General features: G+C 44.2%; 2 protein-coding genes across 2 annotated transcripts in view; both read right to left on the reverse strand.

The window, feature by feature from the left end:
• COLEC12 (collectin subfamily member 12) overlaps nucleotides 1-11,127 on the reverse strand; it is a 182,716-nt gene extending 171,589 nt beyond the window's left edge. The window contains exon 1 of the mRNA XM_061399806.1: nucleotides 10,957-11,127. Coding sequence (XP_061255790.1) covers nucleotides 10,957-10,963 — 7 coding nt within the window. The 5' untranslated portion in view covers nucleotides 10,964-11,127. The remainder of the gene's footprint in view (nucleotides 1-10,956) is intronic.
• Nucleotides 1-26,913, reverse strand: part of ENOSF1 (enolase superfamily member 1) — a 275,679-nt gene that overhangs the window by 111,974 nt on the left and 136,792 nt on the right. The gene's annotated exons all lie outside the window — the stretch shown is intronic.

Here is a 26,913-nt window from a genome sequence, read left to right on the forward strand (position 1 = left end):
TCTCAGACTTTTATTATTAAAGCAATTCAGTGCTGCCTCCAAATTAACCTACTACAAGCCATTAACAGTTCAAGGAAACAAAGGCTTTACGGGCGACCCCTAATAGGACTCAAAGAGGATGTCCTGTTGCTCGACTTAACCTGCATCCCAAGAGGATGATAAACTTTTTTTTTTTTGATTAAAATTTTTTAAAATTTCTTTTAATTTTTAATTGGAGAATAATTGCTTTACAGTATCATGTTGGTTTCTGCCATACATCAACATGAATCAGCCATAGGTATACATATGTCCCCTCCCTCCTGAACCTCCTTTCCCACCTCCCAGCCCATCCCACCATTCTAAGTTGTCACAGAGCACCAGGTTTGAGCTCCCTGCATCTCTCAGCAAATTCCCACTGGTTATCTGTTTTACATATGGCAATGTAAAGGATGAGAAATTCTCTTGTGCTCAGTCACTCAGTCGTGTTTGACTCTTTGCAACCCCATGAACTGTAGCCCACCAAGCTCCTCTGTCCAGGGGATTCTCCAGGCAAGCACACTGGAGTGGGTTGCCATTTCCTACTCCAGAGGATCTTCCCACCCCAGAGATCGAAACCACACGTCTCATGTCTCCTGCTTTGGCAGGAGGGTCCTTTACCACTAGCGCCACCTGGGAAGCCCCATAGCAGCCACCAAAAAAATATAAATCTCTATCTCATTCAACTCTACAAATAGGTACTAAATCATCTGAGATACTCAGGGTACAAAGTACAAATTATTGGGATTATCAGGGAAGGTATCTTGGAGAAACATCTTACTCTTTCTTAACATTTGTTCTTTGGAAGGAAAAAGAGAGTTTGGGGAAACACAGTATACCATATCCCTTTTTGAAAATTCATTGTGGTTTTAGAACTATTAGACTCTGGGACATGCTAAAAGAGAGAGAAATGGTTCAACTTTATTTCATTCGATGTATTTACAAGAGTTGACTTTTCATATCCTTAAAAGCTGGGTCACATTGGGCAGGTGATGCTTCGTAGACATTCCATTAAGGTGGGGGTGGTGCAGAGCCCCTGTCAGAGTCCCCAGCTGTGTCATTACCAAACAGATGATTCAGGCTGGTGATGGAGTGATTCATTTTAGGAATTGAAAAAGAGGAAGAAGCAGGAGCTGCCAGGGCTTGTGGCTGTGTGGATGGCCCACATCGAACTATAAAAGCCCTAGGAGAGAGGAGGCAAGGTCAGCTGTCCCCAGTGCCTGAGCATCTGAGAGGGCAAAAGGCTACCCCAAGACCCACATGGCTGGCAGATGGGTTTGAGGAAGACAAATAGCCTGATCTCATGGGCAAGGTTATATTTTGTTCTCAAAACCCTTTCCTCACACTCAGTGGACCCAGGCTAAGTGCAGCCCAGATTTTCTTTTCTTTTATAAAAGTCATCTTATTTATTATTTATTTAGGCCATCCCTCGCCACATGTGAATTGACAGCTTTCAAATTGTGGTGCCAGAGAAGACTCTTGAGAGTCCCTTGGACTGCAAAGAGATCAAACTAGTCAATCCTAAAGGAAATCAACCCTGAATATTCACTGGAAGGACTGATACTGAAGTTGAAGCTCCAATACTTCAGCCACCTGATGTGAAGAGCTGACTCATTGGGAAAGACCTTGATGCTGGGAAAGACTGAAGGCACAAGGAGAAGGGGCAGCAGAGGATGAGATGGTTGGATGGCATCACCGACGTAATGCACATGAATTTGAGCAAACTCAGGAAGATAGCAGAGGACAGGGAAGGCTGGCGGGCTGCAGTCCATGAGGTCATGAAGAGTCGGACACAACTTAGGGACTGAATAACATCAACAACTGTGGCATGTGAGATCTTAGTTCCCTAACCAGGGATCAAACCCTCACTGCCTGCATTGGAAGCTTGGAGCCTTAACCCCTGGGTGGTCAGGGAAGCCCCCCAGATTTTCTCTGCAGTCTCAGGGGCCTGCAGAGGTGATGGGTTCAAATAAGGATATTCCCTCTCGAGGATCTAGTCACCTTTGCAACCTGCCACTTCTCAAAATCTGTCTCTGACATAATCTATGTCATGCAATTGCTACACTTTGACATGAGCAAGGATTTTGTTAAGATTTAAGGCCTCTCAGTTCTGCAATGGCCAGAACTCAATCCCTGCTTCTGACAGCAGTTAGCCTGCAGGGAAGAAGAAACCTTAACATCCTAAATAACAAAATGTGTTTAATTGAAGATTTATGTCTACAAGCACGTACTTTCTCGGCTGACACAGATGTACTACAACATTTTTATTGCAATACCTACGGGCCACATGTCTTTTGCTTGTCTGTTTCAAAATATGATTTTTATTTACTTTATTTACTTTCCTTGGTAATTGGCACAGAGCCATGCTGGCCAGAGGTTTCGTGATGGAGAACACTGAACAGAATTCTTGCTGACATTCTTTGAGCATCACTGATTTCAGAGTACCATGAGTTCAAGTATAGTTTAGTTTAGTTAGCTTGGGGAACTGAGAGTCATACATATTAATATGTTCCAATCAATCTGTGGACCAAGTTGTGCAATATCCCCATGGTTAGAATTTACCTCTCCTTGCCCTGCACCCGCTCTGTATCAGTGTGACGGCAATTGTCTCCATCTGTCTTACATTCCTGTTCTGGTTTTGACTTCCCGCAGATGGAAAGCCCTCTAAAAACGGGACATTTATCACGTTGTCCCCTCAGCAGCTAGCACATCTGTGGCATATTACAGAAACTCAGGTGGCGCTAGTGGTAAAGAATTCGCTTGCCAATTTAGGAGATGTAGGAGACGTAAGAGATGCGTGTTTGATCCTTGGGTTGGGAAGATCCCCTGGAGGAGGGCATGGCAACCCACTCCAGTATTCTTGCCTGGAGAATCCCATGGACAGAGGAGCCTGGCAGGCTGCAGTCCAAAGGGTTGCAAAGAGTCAGACATGACTGTAAGTGACTCAGCACACACAGACACACATCTTATTAATATAAACCCCAAATATTGATCTAGTCCAGATTGTGATACAACTATATTGGGATGATGAGGGGCATCAGGAGGTATCCGTGATAGTAGTCAGGCGGAGGTGAAGGGTAGGAGAACTAAATCCTCATTTGCTATAAAGGGAAGTCAATATATAACACCCAGAACCAAAATAATAACAATAATAATTAAAATAATAAAAATGACTCTTTGAGACCCCATGGGCTGTAGCCCGCCAGGCTCCTCTGTCCATGGGATTTCCCAGGCAAGAATACTGGAGTGGGTTGCCATTTCCTTCTCTGGGGATCTTCCCAACCCAGGGATCAAACCTGCGTCTCCTGCATTGCAGGAGGATTCTTTACTGCCTGGGAAGCCCAGTGAAAATGAAGACTGCCATAAACATGTCACTTAAGGACATGGGGCTATAGGAGCTTGTCCACATTAAGAACTGCCAACAACTCTTTCCATCCCTCCAAGTGAAAGTTCATGTCCACTCTCTTGAATTTGGGAGGACTTTGTGACTCGCTGTGGCCAATGGAATTCGCCAGAAGTAGCAGTGGGTGACCTTGGGGCCTAGGTCTTCTCCAAGATCTCTGCTATCAGCTTCTGTTCTCACCCCCTAGGCAGTTGGCTGCCTTGGGAAATATCCAGGCACCTTGCTGGACCAGAGGTGACCTGGCGAGAGGGGATCCCTGGGGAATGAGAGACTGTGATGGGGAGGGGAGAGCCCGGCCAGGCCTTGGCCCTTCCAGCTCCCCAGGATGCTCTAGCCCAATCAACACCTCAGGAGGCAGAGACCAGCCTGAATCGCAGGGTCGTGAGCGAATAAACAGCTGTTATTTGAAGCGACAGAGCTTGGGGATTCTGTCTTCTAGGCATCGGTAGAGAAGCCAAAATCAAATGCAAAAAACGTTCTCAGGAGGTTGCCTCTGGGGACTGGAAAACGATAAAATGAAGTGGGCTGGGCAGGAAATTGCTGTTTTTCATAATAAATAGGATGTTCTTTGACTCTCTAAACTATGTGCATCTCTAACTTTGATAAACAAAAAAAAGAAAGAGAACAAAAATCAAGCAAACAAAACAAGGAAATGTGTAGGGAAGATAAAAGTCAGGTAGACTGAAAAAAAGCCCACCAGTCCAACAGACGCTGACGACTGGAAAAGATCCCCTGGTCCAAAGAGCTGGCACGCAGAGTTCATCCTGGAGCAACCGCACAGATCTGGGCTCGCAGCCTTCATGGCTGCACTGGGTAGCTTCTGGCAAATGCCACGTTGATCAGAACAAGTTCAGGCACTTTCAGGAGGCAGGTTGAAGGACCGTGGACAGAGGCAAGGCTGAATGCAAACTTATCCTCCGAGCTGGGCTCAGCGCTGCCATTCACCCTGTCCTGTCTCCACCCTGAGACAGGAGCCCCAGCTCCTTTAGTAGCATCATCACCGCTAGAACAGAACAGCATGGTCCCCCGGGCTCTCAAGATCTTTAACTGCTTCCAAACCAGTCAACAAGCACCATTCCTGCAAGTTGGTCTTGTGTGTCCCACCACCCACCTACGATGGCTGGCCCAGTGGGGGAGGAGGAGAGGAGGACCCCTGAGGCCAAATACCCAGTACCCACTGGCCCCTGGAGTCCACAGCCAGCCTCCACTGGCCACTGCTCTAAGGGAGTGGCTTTCATGCAGGCATTTGTGAGAACCATGGCCTCAACAGAGTGTCACCTGGGTTGCTAAATATTTTGGGTATCACCTTGGATACTGGCAGGCAGATTCTTTACCGCTGAGCCACCAAGGAAACCCGTTATCACTTGATTAACTTAACATAAATGGTTCATAATTGGCAATTACATTCCTGCCTGGAATAAGCAGCAAGTCACAATTATACAGTGTTCTAAAACCTAAAATATCTTGAGTTCTCCTTAAGTGCAAGACACCACTCTAAACAACTGAGCTAAACTAACCTATATAATCCTCAAAAAATAGAAAAAAATGGTATCCAGTATATGTCATTATTATCCCCCCGCTTGACAGATGAGGAAACTGAGGGGCCCAGGAGGTTAACGAGTATCATGTGGTCAGCAGGCCCTCTGGTTTCAGAGCCCACACTCCTCACCACATTGAAATCGTCAGGTTCCACTCCTGGGAACACTATGTATAATTACATTTTTTGAGATAGGCATATTTTAAAGTATCAATATATATTAATACTTTGGATTATAAATTTAGAATATAAATTTGGATATTTTGCCTTCGAATAATGTCATATATACATATATCAGCTACTTTCCAAACATTTCTATGTCATAACTAAGTGACTTAGGCCTCAGAAGTGCAGATATTTTCACAAACCAATGACGTTAGTTTTTGCACGCAGAATGTCAAATGTCCAACCTCTTAGGCAAGTGTATATGACTTCACAAAACAAAGAATTTTCATCCCAAATGACTCAGGAAGGATGTCATATTTAATATGTCCAATTCCAATAAATAAATTAATTTTTAATCTCCCATGTTGAAAAACATCTTTTCTTAATAATTTTTAAGAGTATCGATGGACTGTGATAAATTCAAGGGTTAAGAAAGCTCCTGGACTCTCTTTGGAATTTTAATTTGGGATTACTCATTTCTGCTTTCACTGCTATATAATTTTGAAGGTTCCTTAAGCAATCAGCAGGACCTGTTCAGGGTACTATTTTGGTTTGGGCCCTTTAAATATCATTCACTTAAATAGAAATCAAATTACTGCTTGATTGAATAGTTGCCTTCCCCAAGCTTTGGATGACTGGTGTGATTAGAAACCATGCTATCAGTAGTAAAGAGTGAAGGTTCTATGAGGAATGTCAATACCTTCCTATCCTTTGTTAAGGTGTTTATTTATTATTATTATCATCATCATCATCATTATTATTGCTGATTATTGGTGGTTAAGTCTGTTCCTGAAAAGCAATTCTGACTATGCTAACTGTCTGAAGGCAAACCTGTCAGCAAGACAGCACAGGGGCTGTTTGCAGAGTCAATGACTTCAGCAAGCCATTCACACTCATTCAATCAGTCACAAGAAAACCTCCCAGCAGATAAATTCTACAAAGGGCAGCAACCCTGGAATGTGCCTTATCTCTGCAGGAGCTCTAGCCTAGAGAGGTTCCTCCAGTGACTGGCTGAAGAGCACAGCAGTTTCTTCAGACCTTTGATGCCAAGTTATTAAGGTCTAAGGCCAGACAGGAGGGGACCTCTTCTACTCTGCTCTCTCAGCATTTATGGACTGTGGCACACGGTAGGGACTTAACAAATGTTTTAATAAGTCCCCAGCATTTATCTTCCCACTCACAACCCAGTTCCCTGCCTCCAGGGCATAGATAGGAATTCCAGAATCTGAGAGAGCCTGTGCCTTCAGAATGGCATAAGAGCAAAAGATGGAAAGGCAGAACCAGACTGGTTATAGCTGACTCACGGTGAGGGTAGACGCTTTTCACAGATGATCACCTAAGTGACCTACAACACTGTCCCCTGACCCCCAACTACCCGATTCTTTTCACTCTGATTTGTCCCTCAAAAGGAGAAAGGCTATACTCTGCCATTATTCTGGGCTCCTTGTGCGTGCGTGCTAAGTTGCTTCAGTTGTGTCCGACTATTTGTGACCCTATGGACTACAGCCCGCCAGGCTCCTCTGTCCATGGGAAGAAAACTGGAATGGATTGCCACGCCCTTCTCCAGGGAATCTTCCCAACACAGGGATCGAACCTGCGTCTTTTATGTCTTCTGCATTGGCAGACAGGTTCTTTACCACTAGTGCCATCTGGAAAGCCCTCCCAGCATCTAACCACTTTTTCCCTTAGTGGGAAGACATGAATCGGACTTCCTCCTAAGAGATCACTCACATGCTAGGTTCGTTCGAGGAATAACATTTTTCTATCACTAAACTTTAAATGTCTATTTTCTCATTTGAAAACAAACACTTTGAAGGCCATTTAACTTACTTTAGACAGCAGCTGCATCAACGGTTTTGAAATAATGATTCAATAAAAATAAGTATGAATTCAGAAAATTAGAATTATGCTATTGCTTAGAAGTTATCATCTGCCAGCTTTTCTCATTCACACCATTATTGCTGAATGAGCCACAGGGTTGCGGTGGGGGTGAGGGTCAGGGGATGGGAACAATCTGGGAAAATTGCATAGGAGACCACTGGGAAGATATATACTTAGCAATAATTAAACCTCAGGTTAGGAATGTCAAGCATCTTCAAACTAATGAAGAGTCAAAAGTGTAACTGGGTTGCAAATTTGTCTTCCAGAGGAAAAGAAGCCTCAATTCCCAAACAGTGAAAGGAAAAAGACCTCACTTTGTTTCCATTTTCCTGCAGAAAACATGATTCTTTCGATGTTCAAGCAGTCAGAACCTACACAAGTGTTTGCTTATCCCAGTTAAGGACAAGACATCTTAGACACCTGGAAAGCCAAGAGACTGCAGGTCTGGGAAAACAGGGAGTAGAAATACACTGCTTACCAGCACCTTTTAAAAGTATCATTGCCAGATAGCATTTCAGAAATGTTTACACACAAAAGCACAATTGGACACTAGGTTTTAATGGCACTGACATCCTCCCTGTGTTAAATTAGAACAGTGGTTTGAACCAATGTGGTCCTGTGAGCTGATGGTTGTTGCAGGCCATCTCTTAAGTAACAAGTGCTACTGCATTAAAACTCACCAATACTCCCAACTTCCAGAACTAGAAATGTGATTTCTTAATGACACACCTAACTCTAGAGGAGTCAGATTCCTTCATAAAGAGTGTGAATATTAAAAACCATGAAATTTATGGTGTAGTACAGCTAATTGAAAATGTAATTAGAAATAAATTAAAACCAACTGCATGTTTTAATCACTGTGGAACACTTAAAGTATTCCAGCAACAGGGCAAGTAATTTTCTTCTGGAAAATGTATAATGATGTCATTATTTTTTTACTTGGGACTCCAGAGAAGGAAGAAATATTAAAAGAGACAGATATTTGCTGAACGCAACAGATAGGTGGTGCTGTGGTTCACCGAAGCCTTGGAATTAGACTCCAAAGGCCTGGGTTTTTACAAAGGCTATATCCCAAGTTTAAAAATCACAATTAGAAAGTCAAATAAGTGCCTTGAAAAGGCATCTGACTTGCATAGTAGCTGAATTTTTGCCTTGACAAATAAACTTCTGTAGTTTCTAAGATGTCCACTAATTTTCTATTTGGCTAAGGAATGTTTTGGGTTAACACTTCAATTTTAAGCATTTGCAAGGTCTGTCACAGACTTCTATCACTTAGAGAAATCAAATACTAATGCAACATTGGCTTAAACATAATGAGTTCATTGCTTTATGACATAATTACAAACCCAAGGAAAACTCTGTGTTGGTTACCTATGACAAATTGTCCAAATGATTCTACTTGGTAAAGGCAGCTTTCTTTTTTGGCTAAAAACACACTCTGCTTGGCTTCAGAAGGCTTGTGTCTGATTTCTTGGCTCCATCCCTTCCTGGCTGCTGCACCAGCTTTGAGTTCCTTGGCTACTTAATCGTCTGAGAATCACTTTTCTTCCAGTCCAGGGGTTCTATCTGGTGTTCTAGGTCTCTCCAAGACTCACAGGGAACCTGGCAAAGCTTGTTTTTAGATGCCTACTACCCTCCTTGTTGCTGGTTTCTATTTCTTCTGGACTGTTTCCATATCTATGGTGTAGGGGTTAAAATGCCTACTTTATAGGGCGTTTGAGAGGGTTCACTGACAAAGTGCTTGTAGAGGGTGGAGCATACTGGTGCACTTAGTAGGTACTGAAAAAACATTACTGTCTGCTACCTTTCCCACCTCACAAACCAGACAAACACAAATTCTATGGCAATTGTTGGTAAGCAAACCTCTCACAGAACATTTCGTTTTAAAAGAGGCCTTCAAAGTGACTAGCCTCCCCGGGAATTCAGCCCCTTAGTCCCCTTCACCTACTGAGGCAGAAGGTAAGTGGGGTGTTGAGGCAGTGCCCAGACCACAGAGGATAAGCAATGAGCCTTCTCCAAGCAGTGTGCTAGCTGGTCTAGAATGTAGTGTAAGTCATATATATATATATAAAGTGTGTGTATATATATACACACACACTTCCCTGGTGACTGACTGTAAAGAATCCACCTATAACAGAGGAGACTCAGTTCAATCCCTGAGACAGGAAAAAACCCTGGAGACGGGAATGGTTCCTTACTCTAGTATTTTTGCCTGGAGAATCCCATGGGCAGAGGAGCCTAGTGGGCTATAGTCCATGAGGTCGAAAAGAGTTGGACACAACAACTGAAGCAACTCAGCACACAGCATACATACATATAACCTGTAGGTATGTATTCCATTACAGATTTGAATTAACATTGAAAAAAATACCCAAACTGCAGTAACAGTCATTGACCCAGTCAAAAGCATAACTAGATTTTCAGGGTTTAGGAAGCCACATGGGAGCTGATGAAATGAGGAGCTGGCTTATCTTTCCAAAAGTTCAAAACCTCCTGGCCTCAGTGACCAGCAATGAGAAGATTAACTTCTGGCTAAAATGATGGTAACTGAGCACCAGAGGAAAGTTTAGCTGTGTGAACTCTTGCAATTCTGGGAAGATCCCTTAATCAGTGCTGGCTAAGGAAAGTGTGCCTTTCCTAGAATGTAAATAAGAGAAGAGAAACTGAGATGTAGAGAGAAGGAAAGCACACACGCTGTGTTTTGAAATTCTGTTTTTTGTTTCTCTTGCTTTGTGTGTCTCTTGCATTACATCCTGTCTTCTGTGTCTCTGGCCCGGGGGCGGGACCCTTTCCACCTGGCGTTTTGTCCCCTTCCTTCCCAGGATCTCCAGAGAAGGACACAGAACTCCCTTGGAAGGAGAGCTAATTGGTAGGTCATTATCGCTCCGAACTGTTTAGCGTGATCTGCCTTGCAGAGAGCAACCGCTAGAGCCATAAGTTTCTTTCCAAGTCTGTAGAGCTCCCGAGGCGCGCGCCTGGATCAGCAACGCTTGCAAGTCAAAGAGGTCGCATCGCGCGTTTTCGGGCTGCTGAAAGCTCGGTCCTAGCGGTCAGATGGCATCTCGAACCGAGCCCCCTCACTCAGGTCCGGCCAGCGCGGGGACCGAGCCGTGTTATCCTAACACAAATCCAGGATTCCAATCTTGTGTAAACACCACGCCGGCCCATCTCCAAACGATACCTCTGCTGTGATTATCTCACATACAGATCGAGATTCTGTTGACAGATCTTCGTTTTCTACTCAACAGACGGCTTCCCTGCGAAGCACTTCTCCTCGCTAAAAGGTGCGATAGCATCTGACACTTCCCTAAACCCGCCTGCTGTGGACACCGCCCGGGGGACTGTGTTGCCCCTGATCACACGTGGGCACAGCTCCGCAGGCGGACACATGGAAGGGACGCGAAACCGAGGGCGGTGATTTTCCAGCCAGTGGGGCTGATGGAGAAAGATGCCAAATGCACTTCCCGAGCCAGCTGAACTCCGCGGGCACCTAATCATTGCCAGATGTGGGGAGGGCGCACCGAGAACATCCCCGAGTCCGGGAGAAAACACCCGTCGACTTCTCAGACGGGGAAGCGGCAACGGCGGGGAGGGAGAGGGACCTTGGAGAGAATGGGGCGTGCGACAGGGCGCAGAACGAACTAGGGGGGGCGAGGGTGGGGAGTGATGATGCCTCCACTCTCCTGAGCGTATTTTTTCAATTAAAAAGTTGGGAACTGGAATCCGTAAACAACGACTTGGGGCTTCAAACTACTTTGTTGAGACACAGTGGGGAGGGCAGTACTTGCCGGCTTCAAATGCCCAACCCCGAGGTCTCCGGCGGTATCCGACTCCCGAGCCCCGGGGACGTCCCCCGGGATGCGCGCACCAAATTCACCACCGGTTCTCCCCCGGGTCTCCGCTCAGAGAAACTTGGCACCTCGCCCCCTCCCGCGCGCCCCGAAGCCCGCCCTACCTTTCATGGTGACCGAGGAGACGCACCGCCAGCCGGGGAGCTCCGCGCCGCCGAGGAAGTCCGCGCTGAGCAGCGGGTCAGTGCGCGCCCATGGCAGCCGCGCCGCGCGTCGGCCGTCTGTGCTCCAGCCCTGCCTCCCCGCTCGGCGCTCTGTGCCGCGGGGCCGCCTCGCGCGCCGCTCACCCCGGGCGGGAGGCGCCGCCGCCGCCAGCGCCCCTCCCCCTGGCCCGGCCGCCGGGGCGCGCGGGCCGCCGCGCCCACGCCCCCCTTGCGCCTTCCCGCGCCCAGCCCCGCCCGCGGGCCGGCCCCAGCCCCGGCCCCGGCCGCTTCCCCGCCCGCGCTCCCGGTGTTTCCTCTTTTTCGCGTTGGCTTGGAAGCGGGACGAAGACCGAGGAAAGCGGCTCACGGGGTGATCAAGTGCTCAGCCTCGGGGTGCACAGAACGTGCTGCCGCTGGGCTGGTTTTTAGACCTCGGGCTCCCCAGAGTGTGGGGCGAGCGTCCTGAGAGCAGCGGCGTCTCGGGGACGGCGTGGCTTGCTTGTCCCTTCCCCAAAGGGCTCTGGGCGCGGAGCGTTAGAGGATCGGACAGGGGAGAGAACGCCCCGAGGCCCAAAGTTTCCAAGTCCGCTCATTGATTCCCCGAAGGGGCCCAAGGGTCAGTGCTCACTGTCACCTGGGGAGAGCTGAGCTAAGTTCGAAGTCACCATTAGATGCTCTCCCTGCAGAGCTCGGAGCATGATTACAACTCTTAGACCTTCAAGAAGAGAGAGACTGAAAAACCCACCATACTCCCCGTGGTTGGAGAAGCCCCCCTTCCACCCACCGCCCCTGAAATGATCAGGTTGACTCCAGTTTTACTAGGAAAGGAGGCTGAGCTGTTGAGTGGCTTCATAATGAGTTCCTTTCGTTGTGGCCCATCAAGTCGCCCCACTGTTTATCTTTCCTTTTAGAAACCCTCCAAAGCAGACCCATTGCTTTATTGCTTTACTGCGTAAACTAAGTGGTGAGTGGAGTTGGAGGGGGCTGGGCGGCGCGGGTGGAAGCAGAGGAACTGTCTTCAAGCACGAAGAAATGAAAGATGACTCGCTCCCTTGTTAACACACCAAAAGCAAGGCAGTTCTGGCCGGGCAGTGGTTGCAGCTTCGCAGACTTCCTCAACTGAGGACTTGATAACACGGTGTAAGCCGCCCATTGATTCATTCTAAACAGGGAACTCTGCTCTAGTAAAAGGCAGTGCCCAGAAATGAACACATTCTAAAATATTTCACAGACTCTCCATTCCAGGAGCTTTCTATTTTGAACATTAGATTAAAACTTGCAAGTGACTGACAAAAAGACAAAACTGGAGATTTATTTTTCATATTTGGGGTCGATGCAACTGTAGGGTAACTGAAGATTACTTTAGAGATTTGCTTCAGCTCTCACCAAGGTACCTGACTTGTTTTGTACTTCCAATGAGAGTCCCTGAAGAGCCAAGAATATGGATTCTCAGCCCAGAGCTTACTATTAATAACTAATGATCGGATGGAATAAGCCCATCACTTTCTTTGAATCATAGTTTCTTTTTGGCCACAATATTTGAAATGAAAAAAAAAATCCTTTAAAAAACCTAAATTATAGCTACAATACCAAAACCACAGTCGAGAGAAGAAAAAATAGATAAATTGGATTTCATCAAAATTTAAATTTTTGTGTATCCCAGACACTATCTACAGAGTGAAAAGGCAACCCAGAGAATAAGAGAAAATGCTTGTCAACCGTGTATCTGAAAAGGGGTTAGTATCCAGAATATGTAAAGAACTCCAACGAGTCAACAACCAGAAAACAAACAACCAATTAAAAAATGGGCAAAGAACTCAAGTAGCTGTTTCTTCAAAGATGATATACAAATGGCCAATAAGCATATGGAATGATGCTCAACAATCACTAATCATTACAGAAATGCAAATTGAAACTATAGTGAGATACCACTTCACACTCAGTTAAGTTCAGTCGCTCAGTCGTGTCCAACTCTTTGCTACCCCATAGACTGCAACACGCCAGGCCTCCAGGTTCATCACCAACTCCTCGAGCTTACTCAAACTCATGTCCATTGAGTTAGTGATGCCATCCAACCATCTCATCCTCTGTTGTCCCCTTCTCCTCCTGCCCCCAATCCCTCCCAGCATCAGTCTTTTCCAATGAGTCAACTCTTCACATGAGGTGGCCAAAGTATTGGAGTTTCAGCTTTAGCATTAGTCCTTCCAATGAACACCCAGGACTGATCTCCTTTAGAACGGACTGGTTGGAATTCCTTGCAGTCCCAGGGACTCTCAAGAGTCTTCTCCAATACCACAGTTCAAAAGCATCAATTGTTTGGCACTCAGCTTTCTTTATAGTCCAACTCTCACATTTATACATGACTACTGGAAAAACCACAGCCTTGACTAGACGGACCTTTGTTGGCAAACTAATGTCTCTGCTTTGTAATATGCTGTCTAGGTTGGTCATAACTTTTCTTCCAAGGAGTAAGCATCTTTTAATTTCATGGCTGCAGTCACCATCTGCAGTGATTTTGGAGCCCAGAAAAATAAAGTCTGCCGCTGTTTCTACTGTTTCCCCATCTATTTCCCATGAAGTGATGGGACCAGATGCCATGATCTTCATTTTCTGAATGTTGAGCTTTAAGCCAACTTTTCACTCTTCTCTTTCACTTTCATCAAGAGGCTCTTTAGTTCTTCTTCACTTTCTGCCATAAGGGTGGTGTCATCTGCATATCTGAGGATCTCTCGGAAATCTTGATTCCAGCTTGTGCTTCATCCAGCCCAGTGTTTCTCATGATGTATTCTGCATATAAGTTAAATAAGCAGGGTGACAATATATAGCCTTGATGTACTCCTTTCCTTTTAGAACCAGTCTGTTGTTCCATGTCCAGTTCTTTCTGACCTGCATACAGATTTCTCAAGAGGTTAGGATGACTATTATAAAAAATTAAAATTTTTCAAAATACAGGAAACAAGGATTGGCAAAGATGTGGAGAAATTAGAACCCTTTTGCATTGGTGGTAGGAATGTAAATTGAGACAGCCACTGTGGAAAATGGCATGGTGGTTTCTCAAAAAGTTAAACATGAAATCACCATATGATCCAGCAAAAACTGGATAGATGCCCAAAAGGGTTGAAAGCAGTGACTCGGATATATTTGTACACCTGTGTTCCTTGCAGAATTATTCACAATAGCCAAAATGTAGAAGCAACAAAAGGATGAATGGATAAAATAAAGGTGACACATGCTAGCAATGGAATGTTGTTGTTCAATTGCCCAGTTATGTCCAACACTTTGCGACCCCATGGACTGCAGCACACCAGGCCTCCCTGTCCCTCAGCATCTCCCGAAGTTTGCCCAAGTTCACGTCCATTGCATCGGTGATGCCATCCAGCCATCTCATCCTCTGACACCCTCTTCTCCTTCTGCCCTCAATCTTTCCCAGCATCAGGAACTTTTCCAATGAGTCAGTTGTTTTGCATCAGATGACCAAAATACTGAAATTTCAGTTTCAGCATCAGTCCTTCTGATAAGTATTCAGTGTTGATGTCCCTTAAGATTGAATGGTTTGATCTCCTTGCTGTCCAAGGGACTCTCAGGAGTCTTCTCTAACATCATGGATCACTGCCTTGTCATGGTGAAGGAGCTTGCGTAACTCGATGAAACTATGAGCCATGCTGTGTAGGGTCACCCAAGACAGGTCATAGCAGAGAGTTCTGACAAAATGTGATCCACTGGAGGAGGGAAAGGCAAAGCACCCCAGTAAACTTGCTGGAGAACCTCACGAACTATATAAAAGGACAATGAAATATTTTACAGATTTAAAAAGGAAGAAAATTCTTTTTTAAAATATTTATTTGGCTGCACCATGTCTTAGTTTTGGCATGCAGAATATTTAGTTGTGCGTGAAACCTTAGATCCCTAACCAGGGATTGAACCTAGGCCCCCTGCATTGGGAGCATGGAGTCTTAGCCACTGGACCACCAGGGAAGTCCCAAAATGGAAGGAAATTCTGACACATGGATAAACCTTGAGGGCATTCATGCTTAATTGCTCAGTCGTGTCCAGCTCTTTGTGACTCCATGGACTGTAGCCTGCCAGACTCCTCTATCCATGTGGATTCTCCAGGCAAGAATACTGGAGTGGGTTGCCATGCCCTCTTGTAGGGGATCTTCCTGACCCAGGGATTGAACTCAGGTCTCCCACATTGCAGAGATTCTTTACTGTCTGAGCCACCAGGGAAGCCCTTGAGGGCATTATGTTAAGTAAAATAAGCTAGTCACAAAAGGACAAATACTGTATGATTCCACCTGTATGAGGTACCCAGAGGAGTAGAATCATGGAGACATGATTGGTGGTGGTGGAATGATTAATAGAATGGTGGTTTCCAGAAGGAGCTGGTGGGAGGGAATGGGGAGTAACTGTTTAGTGGGGAAAGAATTTCAGCTTTGAAGATGTTAACCATTCTGGAGATGGATGGTGGTGATGGTTGTGCAATAACATGGATATACTTAATGCCACTGAACTGAACACCTAGAAAGGGTTAGAATGGTAAGGTTTATATTATGTTTGGGCTTCCCTGGTGGCTCAGATGGTAAAGAATCTGCCAGCAATGCAGGAGACCCAGGTGCCATCTCTGGGTTACGGAATGGTTAACCACTCCAGTATTCTTGTCTGGAGAATCACGTGGCCGGGCTACCATCCATGGGGTCGCAAAAGTTGGACAGGACTGAGTGACTAAGCACACACATATTATGTGTATCTTACCACACACACACACACACACACACACACCACACACCCTAACAGAAGAATTATGAGGCTGGGGGAAAAAAAAAACTCAAAACCTGTTAGCTACAGTGGACTGGACTCACAGACCTGCTGATGAGAAAGCAAGCTCAGCAACTCTTTAGGAGACAGTTCTAAGACACACTCCTACAGGATGGCCTCTTGCCTCCAGCCCTGCCACCTTCAGCATCAAGAGCTGATTGGGCCACTGAAGGTGGGTCCCAAAGGTGGGTCCCCAGCCTGGTACCTCCTCTGAGCCCCACTCTGAAGGGGCTGAGCATTGTGGTCACATGCGGATCATCCACTGACAAAGATTTCTCTGTTCAAGAGCTCTGGGAGGAGTTGAGGAGGGGCTCAGGAGAGAAGAGATAAACCCAGAAGAGAAGGATGTTGTGGTAAGAAAGGACATTCGTGAAGGTGCCTTGCACTCCTCAGCAAAAATGGGCTGCAGGGCTGACGCTCAAACTCAAGCCTCCATGCTCCAATAGCAGCAGCCCTGTCCTGCAGTCGCATGACCTGTATTACCATAGAACAGGAATCGTCTCACTTCATCCTCACCCCAGCCCTGTGCTAGTATTGCCTTTTTGTTTTCACTTGTTTTATTTTTCAGCCGTAGGTATACGTATGTCTCCTCCCTCCTGAACCTCCTTCCCGCCATGATTACTCAGTTAAGTTCAGTTCAGTGGTTCAGTCATGTCTGACTCTTTGCGACCCCATGAATCGCAGCACGCCAGTCCTCCCTGTCCATCACCAACTCCTGGAGTTCACTCAGACTCATGTCCATCGAGTCGGTGATGCCATCCAGCCATCTCATCCTCTGTCTTCCCCTTCTCCTCCTGCCCCCAATCCCTCCCAGCATCAGGGTCTTTTCCAATGAGTCAACTCTTTGCATGAGGTGGCCAAAGTATTGGAGTTTCAGCTTTAGCATCAGTCCTTCCAATGAACCCCAGGACTGATCTCCTTTAGAATGGACTGGTTGGATCTCCTTGCAGTCCAAGGGACTCTCAAGAGTCTTCTCCAACACCACAGTTCAAAAGCATCAATTCTTCAGTGCTCAGCTTTCTTCACAGTCCATCTCTGACATCCATACATGACCACTGGAAAAACCATAGCCTTGACTAGACGGACCTTTGTTGACAAAGTAATGTCTCTTGTTTTCAATATGCTGTCTAGGTTGGTCATAATTTTCCTTCCAAGAAGTAAGTATCTTTTAATTTCATGGCTGCAATCACCATCTGCAGTGATTTTGGAGCCCAAAAAAATAAAGTGTGACACTGTTTCCACTGTTTCCTCATCTATTTCCCATGAAGTGATGGGACAAGATGCCATGATCTTCGTTTTCTGAATGTTGAGCTTTAAGCCAACTTTTTCACTCTCCTCTTTCACCTTCATCAAGAGGCTTTTTAGTTCCTCTTCACTTTCTGCCATAAGAGTGGTGTCATTTGCATATCTGAGGTTATTGATATTTCTCCCAGCAATCTTGATTCCATCTTGTGCTTCTTCCAGCCCAGCGTTTCTCATGATGTATTCTGCATATAAGTTAAATAAGCAGGGTGACAATATACATCCTTGATGTACTCCTTTTCCTATTTGGAACCAGGCTGTTGTTCCATGTCCAGTTCTAACTGTTGCTTCCTGACCTGCATATAGGTTTCTCAAGAGGCAGGTCAGATGGTCTGGTATTCCTATCTCATTCAAAATTTTCCACAGTTTATTGTGATCCACACAGTCAAAGGCTTTGGCATAGTCAATAAAGCAGAAATACATGTTTTTCTCGAACTCTCTTGCCTTTTCCATGATCCAGCGGATGTTGGCAATTTGATCTCTGGTTCCTCTGCCTTTTCTAAAACCAGCTTGAACATCAGGAAGTTCATGGTTCACATATTGCTAAAGCCTGGCTTGGAGAATTTTGAGCATTAATTTACTAACGTGTGAGATGAGTGCAATTGTATGGTAGTTTAAGCATTCTTCGGCATTGCCTTTCTTTGGGATTGGAATGAACACTGACCTTTTCCAGTCCTGTGGCCACTGCTGAGTTTTCCAAATTTGCTTGCATATTGAGTGCAGCACTTTCACAGTATCATCTTTTAGGATTTGAAATAGCTCAACTGGAATTCCATCACCTCCACTAGCTTTGTTCGTAGTGATGCTTTCTAAGGCCCACTTCACTTCACATTCCAGGATGTCTGGCTCTAGGTCAGTGATCACACCATCGTGATCGTGAAGATCTTTTTTGTTCAGTTCTTCTGTGTATTCTTGCCACCTCTTCTTAATATCTTCTGCTTCTGTTAGGTCCATACCATTTGTGTCCTTTATCAAGCCTATCTTTGCATGAAATGTTCCCTTGGTATCTCTAATTTTCTTGAAGAGCTCTCTAGTCTTTCCCATTCTGTTGTTTTCCTCTATTTCTTTGCATTGATCGCTGAGGAAGGCTTTCTTATCTCTCCTTGCTATTCTTTGGAACTCTGCATTCAGATGCTTTTATCTTTCCCTTTCTCCTTTGCTTTTCGCTTTTCTTCTTTCCACAGCTATTTGTAAGGCCTCCTCAGACAGCCATTTTGCTTTTTTCATTTCTTTTTCTTGGGGATGATCTTGATCCCTGTCTCCTGTACAATGTCACGAACCTCTGTCCATAGTTCATCAGGCACTCTATCTATCAGATCTAGTCCCTAAATCTATTTCTCACTTCCACTGTATACTCATAAAGGATTTGATTTAGGTCATACCTGAATGGTCTAGTGGTCTTCCCTACTTTCTTCAATTTAAGTCTGAATTTGGCAATAAGGAGTTCATGATCTGAGCCACAGTCAGCTCCCAGTCTTGTTTTTGCTGATTGTATAGAGCTTCTCCATCTTTGGCTGCAAAGAATATATTCAATCTGATTTTGGTGTTGACCATATGGTGATGTCCATGTGTAAAGTCTTCTCTTGTGTTGTTGGAAGAGGGTGTTTGCTATGACCAGTGCGTTCTCTTGGCAAAACTCTGTTAGACTTTGCCCTGCTTCATTCCGTATTCCAAGGCCAAATTTGCCTGTTACTCCAGGTGTTTCTTGACTTCCTACTTTTGCATTCCAGTCCCCTATAATGAAAAGGACATCTTTTCTGAGTGTGAGTTCTAAAAGGTCTTGTAGGTCTTCATAGAACCGTTCAGCTTCAGCTTCTTCAGCGTTACTGGTTGGGGCATAGGCTTGGATTACCATGATATTGAATGGTTTGCCTTGGAAACGAACAGAGATCATTCTGTAGTTTTTGAGATTGCATATTAGAGAAATGCAAATCAAGACTACCATGAGATATCACTTCACACTGATCAGAATGGCCATCATCAAAAAATCTACAAGCAATAAATGCTGGAGAGGCTATGGAGAAAAGGGAACTCTGTTGCACTGTTCAAGGGAACATAAATTAGTATTGCCTTTTTACTGATGAAAAAGCCATTCATTACTCTTCCCCCCTCCCTTTTCCTTAACTTTTCATCCTTACCAAGCATTGCTTCTTCCTTCAAAATATATCTCACAAAATTCGCTTCTCTCTATCTCCCCTGCATTCCAGGTTCAGTTCAGTTCAGTTCAGACACTCAGTCGTGTCCAACTTTTTGCAACCCCATGGACCGAAGGTTGTGCCAGGCCTCCCTGTCCATCACCAACTCCCAGAGTTTACTCAAACTTGTGTCCATTGAGTTGGTGATGCCATCCAACCATCTCATCCTCTGTCGTCCCCTTCTCCTCCTGCCTTCAATCTTGTCCAGCATCAGTGTCTTTTCCAATGAGTCAGTTCTTCACAGCAGGTGTCCATAGTATTGGAGTTTCAGCTTCAACATCAGTCCTTCAAATGAATATTCAGGACTGATCTCCTTTAGGATGGACTGGTTGGATCTCCTTGCAGTCCAAGGGACTCTCAAGAGTCTTCTCCAGCACCACAGTTCAAAAGCATCCATTCTTTGGTGCTCAGCTTTCTTTATGGTCCAAATTCCCCAGGTGGAGAACACAAGAGCCCGTCTGGAATTCTGTGATCACCCTCCAAGTGTTGCCCTCTCACCACCTGCCTTATCAGATGCCAATGCTTTCAACTTCCCTCTCCATACACATCTAATGTTTGCTAAACACCTTTCCTATCTCCTCTTCCACCTCCCAAATTTATCTACTTAAACATTTGAAGATAAGAGCTAAATCTGAATCTTACACCCCTTCCACCAGAAGAGTCTCAAGCTGGAGCCAAGAGGACTCCATGGTTATTTCTGATGATTTTAGAGAAGGCATTACGTGTTTTCATTCTCCACGTATTCCTCTCCCCTAATGGCCTACTGGAGGAGGAAATGGCAACCCACTCCAGTGTTCTTGCCTGGAGAATTGAATCCCATGTAAAGAGGAGCCTGGTGGGCTACAGTCCATGGGGTCAAAAAGAGTCGGACACGACTGAGCGACTAAGCACAAACACCTTTACCATCTCCTCGCCCACCTCCAAAATTAATCTGCTTAAACATTTGATCTCACTCCTTCTACCTGGTCTCACTGACTCCAGTCTCGCTGCCTCGAATCTACCTACACCAGCACAGCCTAAATACTTCTAAAATGCAAGGCTGATCTTGTTGCTCTCCTACTTCAAATTTCAGTTCAATGGTTTGACATTGTTCTCAGGCCAACGTTCAAGTTCTCAAACTCAGCTTACAAGGATCTCTGTGATTGGACCCACACTTGTTGCTCTGGATTCGGTCCACACTCCTCTCTGGGCGCTATACTTTAACGCTTCCACAGGAGGTATTAGAAGGTTCAATCGCTGGTTGGAATACTAAGATCTCAACCTGGCATGCCCGAAAAACACAACATAAAGAGTAACCAAGGCACTTCTGCTCACAGGAGTTAGTTTTATTAACTCAGATATGTCAGGGGAGAGATTGATATGTTTCATTCACCTGTATGCTGAGGACACACATCTCTCTCTCCTGCTAGACATTTCTACTGAACTCTTCCAGAGTCAGTCTGAAACTTTTTTCTAATTCACTGCAAGATCACTGATGGTTCTTGAGACTGATTCGGGGGAGTCTCTTTTTAATTTCAGTGAAAAGGTAAAAGACTGAGTAAAACAGGAATATGACCCCCGAGCCTCAGCTTGGAGACTCGGGCACATTGCATGGAAAACCACATCTTGAGGCTTAAGTATTCTCACTGTAAAATGAAAGGTTTTAATCTTTCCACCTGCCTACCTTCTTACTTGTTCTTTCTGCAAATCCTACAAGCGTCCCAACTCCGTTTTTCTAAAACCAAATCACCTCTTCAAAGGCACGTGCCTTTCTATGTTCCCTACGACTCACAGCCTAAATGTCTAAGCTAGAATACGGGTGTCATCTTAATGCTTCTCCCTTTCCTGCAATTTCACCAGTCACATCCTCCCAACTCCACTCTGATCCAACTGCGACCTCTTTTTCACAAAGTGCAGAAGGTTGGGCTTCAGCTCAGGCCTCCAACTCTGACTCTTTCAGAGAGAAGCTGGCTTGGTTGCTTCTGTTCTCTGCCACTCCTTGACTGGTTTTCGTGCTCACTAAGCTCAGAGAATCATCACAGCAGACTACGAGCTTGTCAAGAGAAGGACCCTGTCTTATTCATCTTTGGAACAACAGCTTCTAGCAATTAACGTTCAATGAAAGACTAAATAAATGGAAAAGGGATTAACAATGAAGGGAACTGCAGGGTAGGAAAAGCAAAATGCATGGTGCACACCTTAGATTAGCTGTCAAAGGATGATGCCCATGCTCTGAGTCAAGCCTTTGAGGATGGCAGGAGGATGAACTGGATTTTTGAGAAGGACGTTGGCTTCCACAGCTTGGTCATCTGAGTCACTTCACATTCTTTTCCGTGCTTGACAAAGAATAGACCTTGTTCATCAGAGGAAGCATTGCTGCTCGTAAGCAAGTCCACTTAAATGTTATGACCCCATAAAGAGACTAATGGTGTTGTAATAAACACCAGGTGTCTTGTCTCCATCCTCTGCGATGTGACTATGCTTGAGATTTGCATGAAGGGTGTTTTTTCTTTTTTGGAAAAAGTAATAACATTCTGATCTTTACAAGTTTATGGGTTTTGTCCGTGTTTCTATTTCTTTAGTTTTTAAATAAACTTCAGGTTTTTGAAAAGAGGTTCTGACTGAGAGCTGCTTCCCCTGTTTGACCAAAAAAGCCAATATTTGATTCCATGTCATGTTTTACAGTTCAGGAGTCAGTCTGGAATTGTTCTTCTAATGCACTGCAAGGTCACTGATGGTTCTGGAGCCTCTTTTTAATTTCAGTGGAAAGGTAAAAGACTAAGAAAAACAGGAATGTGACCCTGAGACTCAGCTTGGAGACTCAGGGACGTCACAGGGAAAAACGCATCTCAAGGCCTATGTATTCTCACTGTAAAATGAAAGGTTTTAAACTAACTTCCAAGATCTTTTTGGCTCAAGAAACTTATAAATATATGTAAGTGTCATTTGAATATAGAATAAACATGTAGAAAGTGTGGAAGTTGGACATTCAGATGTATTTTGGTTATGTATGGCTGAATGTCCAACTCCCACTGTGATCAACTACAAATATATATATATATATATATGTTTGTCTATATATATTTATATATACACATGATACATATATATGCACTATGTATATTTGTATATATATATGCTTGTGCGTGCATGATCAGTCATATCCGACTCTTTATCCCATGGACTGTAGCCCACCAGGCTCCCCTGTCTATGGAAGTTTCCAGGCAAGAATACTGGAGTGGCTTGCCATTCCCTTCTCCAGGAGACTTTCCCGACTCAGAGATCGAAGTCATATCTCTTGCGTCTCCTGCACTGGCAGGGGGATTCTTTACCACTGAGCCACCAGGGAAGTCCACATATACTTGTAACTCATCATTATTTGTATATATGTTTATATATATATATATGCTTCCCTGGTGGCTCAGCAGTAAAGGATCTGCCTGCAGTGCAGGAGATGTGGGTTCAGCGATCTCTGGGTCAGGAAGATCCCCTGGAGAAAGGAATGGCAACCCACTCCAGTATTCTTGCTTGGGAAATCCCATGGACAGGGGAGCCTGCCAGGCTACAGTCCATGGGGTTATAAAGCGTCGGACACAACCTAGCAACTAAACAACAACAAAAAATATATATCTGTAGCTGATCACTGATTTATATATATATGTGTGTGTACATTCATATATATATATATATATATATATATATATATATACACACACGCATATATATGTAGTTGATCACTTTTTAGTCTTGGACTAGCTCAAATGTACACCTTTGCCCATATATTCACACTGGTGTTCCCAGTACCTAGTAAACATTCAGTAAATGTTTGTTGAAATGACTAAATGAATGAATATGCAAATACAACTGAAACAGAGAAGCTGTTTCATCTGTCCGTCAATTCTCACCTACCTTTACAAGGAGTCTCTTCTTTCTGGTAGTAACAGTAGCTGTAGTTGACATGTACTGAGTGCTTTCTATGTTCTAGATCCCATGCTTTGTCCTTGATACACAGTATCTTCTTTACCAGATTCAGGAAATACTTGGGGCCTTAGGGAAGCCACTTAACTTTAAGAATGAACAATAATAGCTATCTTGCAATATTTGGGGGAGGGATTAGAGGTAAAGTTTTGAAATCCCTCACACACGGCTTGTTACTTAGGGGAAGCTCGGTAAATTGTGGTCATTGTTTCTCATAATTAATTTGCTATCTTCTAGTTTGCTTTTTAAGGTAAAACAGAAGATCAAATTGAACAAAGGCAAAATAATTTCCTTTGATTATTTTATATGAAATAACAATTTGGCTGGGTAGGGAGCCTAGTAAAATTCATTTAAAATCTGAATGACAGAGTAGCTTTAAAGAGGCAGTTTTATTTTTAAGAGCAAACACATATAGAAATAGAGATCCTAAAGAGAACTACCTTAAGAGACAGATTAAAATGTTTACAATTCACATGTACATTGTTACTAAGTATGGTGTGCACAAGATATTTGAACGTAAATTGTTCTCTAAAGTAATTTAAACATTAACTTTATGAATTTTGTTTATACTATAATTTGATTAATAGCGGTGAAAAGGTAAACTTCTGCTAAGCTTTTGTCAGAATTGTTACAAATTCCAAATAAGTATATCATGATTGGTGAGGCTTCACAGTATGGCTTTATTCCTATGTGATATTGTCTGTTGATATTATATTCTTTCAAGATTGGCAGAATTTTATTTTACTCTTTACTTCTCATAAATAGCTAGTTATTTTCACTGGAGTTTTTGACTGCTATAATAACTTGCACTACATTTTTTATTCAAGGTCAAATCCAGTAATTATTTCCACTTTGTTTATATTTTTCATTGAAACAATACATTATATGTGAACTTAAATGTTTCTCTACCTTGAATGTGCTTTCTTAGCACTTAATAGTGCACATCAGTATTCTAAAAGATTTACCTAAAAATAAAGAGCATCAGATGTGCAAATAATTTATCAAATAAGATATTTTCTTTTCACAGGATTTTGTTGTTGTTGTTGAATTTGAGAGGAGCCTGGTGGGATACAGTCCAAAGGGTTGCAAAGGGTTGAACATGACTGAGTGGCTGAGCACACGAAGAAAACATGGCTAATGAAATCATTGCAAAATATTAGAATCCTAGATCCTAATGTGCTGGAAGGAAAATGCCTGAAGTCAGAAGCCAGGGTCCCCGTCCAGCCAGCTCTGCTGATGGCTGACAGACCTCCCGGTGTCCCTATGTGTACTCTGGGCAGCTCACTCCCCCTTTTCCCAGCACCGACTCCTGATCTTCTCAAGGAACCTGCTTGATGCCCACCCTCTTACTCTGAACAGATAAGCTCATCTCCTCTTCTGCAAAAAATCAGAGGCTCTCTGGCAGGAAGCCCTCAAATTCCTCTTCTCTCCCCGGAGTCCTCTGCAACTTATCTCTCTCAGCACCTGGCCTCACCGCTTCCCTCATCCTCACAGGAAGAGACATCTTATCTGTCCTCCAGGGCTCCTTCCACCTGAAACCCCGCCTCTCCCATCCCTATCTGTTATGACTGTGTTTTTGTATTCTCTTCTTTTATTTCCTATACTCCTACTTTCCTATACTCCTAGACTTGTTTTATTTCCTATTTCCTACAAATAAAGAAAATTATTTATTTTCTTTCCATTAGAGCGAGCTCTTGAAGTTGTCTACACTTGCAGTGTCCACATCTGGAACCTGTTCCGTCTTTAGACATGGTCACACCTCTGCTGCCACACGGTGGCGCTGGCCCTGCCATAACCAAGGTCATTGGAGCCACTCAAACCACCAGATCCAATGGTCACTTAGTTCCATCCTTGGTTCCTTTATTTATTAATTTATTTTTAAAGATTTTTTTTTGGTGTGGACTTTTTAAAAGTCTGTATTGAATTTGTTACAGTATTGCTTCTGTTTTATGTTTTGGCTTTTTTGGCTGCATGGCATGTGGGATCTTAGTTCCCCAACCAGGGATCAAACTTGCATCCCCTGCATTGGAAGGCAGAGTCTCAACCACTGGAATGATGGGAAAGTCCTTCCTTTTTGAATATTGCTTCCTCACAAATTCCATCAATGCTCTTTTTTTGCAATGAGCTCATACTTTCTGCGTATCTCCAAGTGCTTTTCAGGGATTCCCCGATGGCGCAACAGATAGAATCCATGTGTAATGCAGGAGACACAGGAGACATGGATTCGATCCCGGGGTCAAGAAGATCTGGAGTAGGAAATGGCAATCCACTCAAGTATTCTTGTCTGGGAAATCCCATGGACAGAAGAACCTGGTGGGCTACAGTCCATGGGGTTGTAAAGAGTCAGACCCAACTGAGCAACTGAGCACACACACACACACCTAAAGGACAGAGAAGAGTCATCTCAGGAAAAGGGAGGACATTTTGGGCCATAAATGATCTTGTGCTGCTTCAAAAGCAAGTGTTTCTTGTGTCTCATTATCTAAGTGAAACATGTAATGATTTTACCAGAAATATAATGACCAGAAAGAACTACCTTTAGGGGAGGGGAATAGTTTGAAAATGGAGCTCAATGTAAAGGACATTTAGATTTTAAGGGGGCCATCAAGGTATGTTTGGTAGATTTGTAGCAAAAAGAGGTTAGAAAGGGTTGGAGCGGGTAGGTGCAGCTCAGTGTTAATTCTTCACAGACCATTGAGGCTACTGAGAGTTTGGCACAAAACACACATAAGACTCAGGTTGGGGAATCTGTACTTTAGTAACCATGTGTCAGGGAAGTCTGAGCAGCTACAAAGGGAATGGATGAAAGAGAAATGAAGCGTCTTCCAGGGGAAAGGCAAAGACAACCCCCTGTAATGTAGGCCAGTTAAGACAAACTGGCCTTCACCAGCCCCGTTCCTTGCCACACTCAGTTCCAACCCAAACCGTGTCCATAGATACCACCAGCAAGCCCAGAGGGCAGCCAGAGTTCATTCAGTCCAGGCAAGGTGCTTCGCTTTGTATGGAGATTTTAAAGAGGTATCAAACACTCACCCTTCTAGGCTCCTACCTAGCAGAAATGTGACTTACCTACCAAGAGCCCACACTCTGCAGACTGCTTTGAGAACACACTTGTTACTTATGAGTTTAAGGGCCCACAGCAGATCAGAGTCAGAATCAGAACTCAACCTTGTGACCGTCCGACCTCAGAGGGCTCATTATGAACCCTGTCTGAGTTATCTGGGCAGCAGGACTCACCTTGGGGTTCTTGGGAAGCCGGTCGAGTGTCCACAGGCAACTGTGCCCTGGTGTCTTGCCAGGAAGGGGAGAGATGAGAACTGGAGAACTTCAAGTGATGGATTATTTTGATGGTTTTCCCTTCACTGGTCTCAAAGATGGTTGAGATCCTTGTCTGATTCTTCACAGTGAGTACTCAGATGTTCTTTTCCCAAATATGATACTGAAAATTGTGGCGTTCATTGAAAGCCCTTTATTGGTCTTTATGTATGTGCTGAGTTTTTTCCTAAATACACAGTTTTAATTCTTGTTGGTTTTATCGTTAGCCATGAATGCAATTTTAGTTCTATGTTAGCTACAAAACTACAAGCTTACCAGAGGATGGTCATATAAATTTCACTAATTGAATGTGCATTATTTCTAAAAAAAAAAA

Source organism: Bos javanicus, chromosome 24 (genome assembly GCF_032452875.1).
Source record: "Bos javanicus breed banteng chromosome 24, ARS-OSU_banteng_1.0, whole genome shotgun sequence".
NCBI classification, from domain to species: Eukaryota; Metazoa; Chordata; class Mammalia; order Artiodactyla; family Bovidae; genus Bos; species Bos javanicus.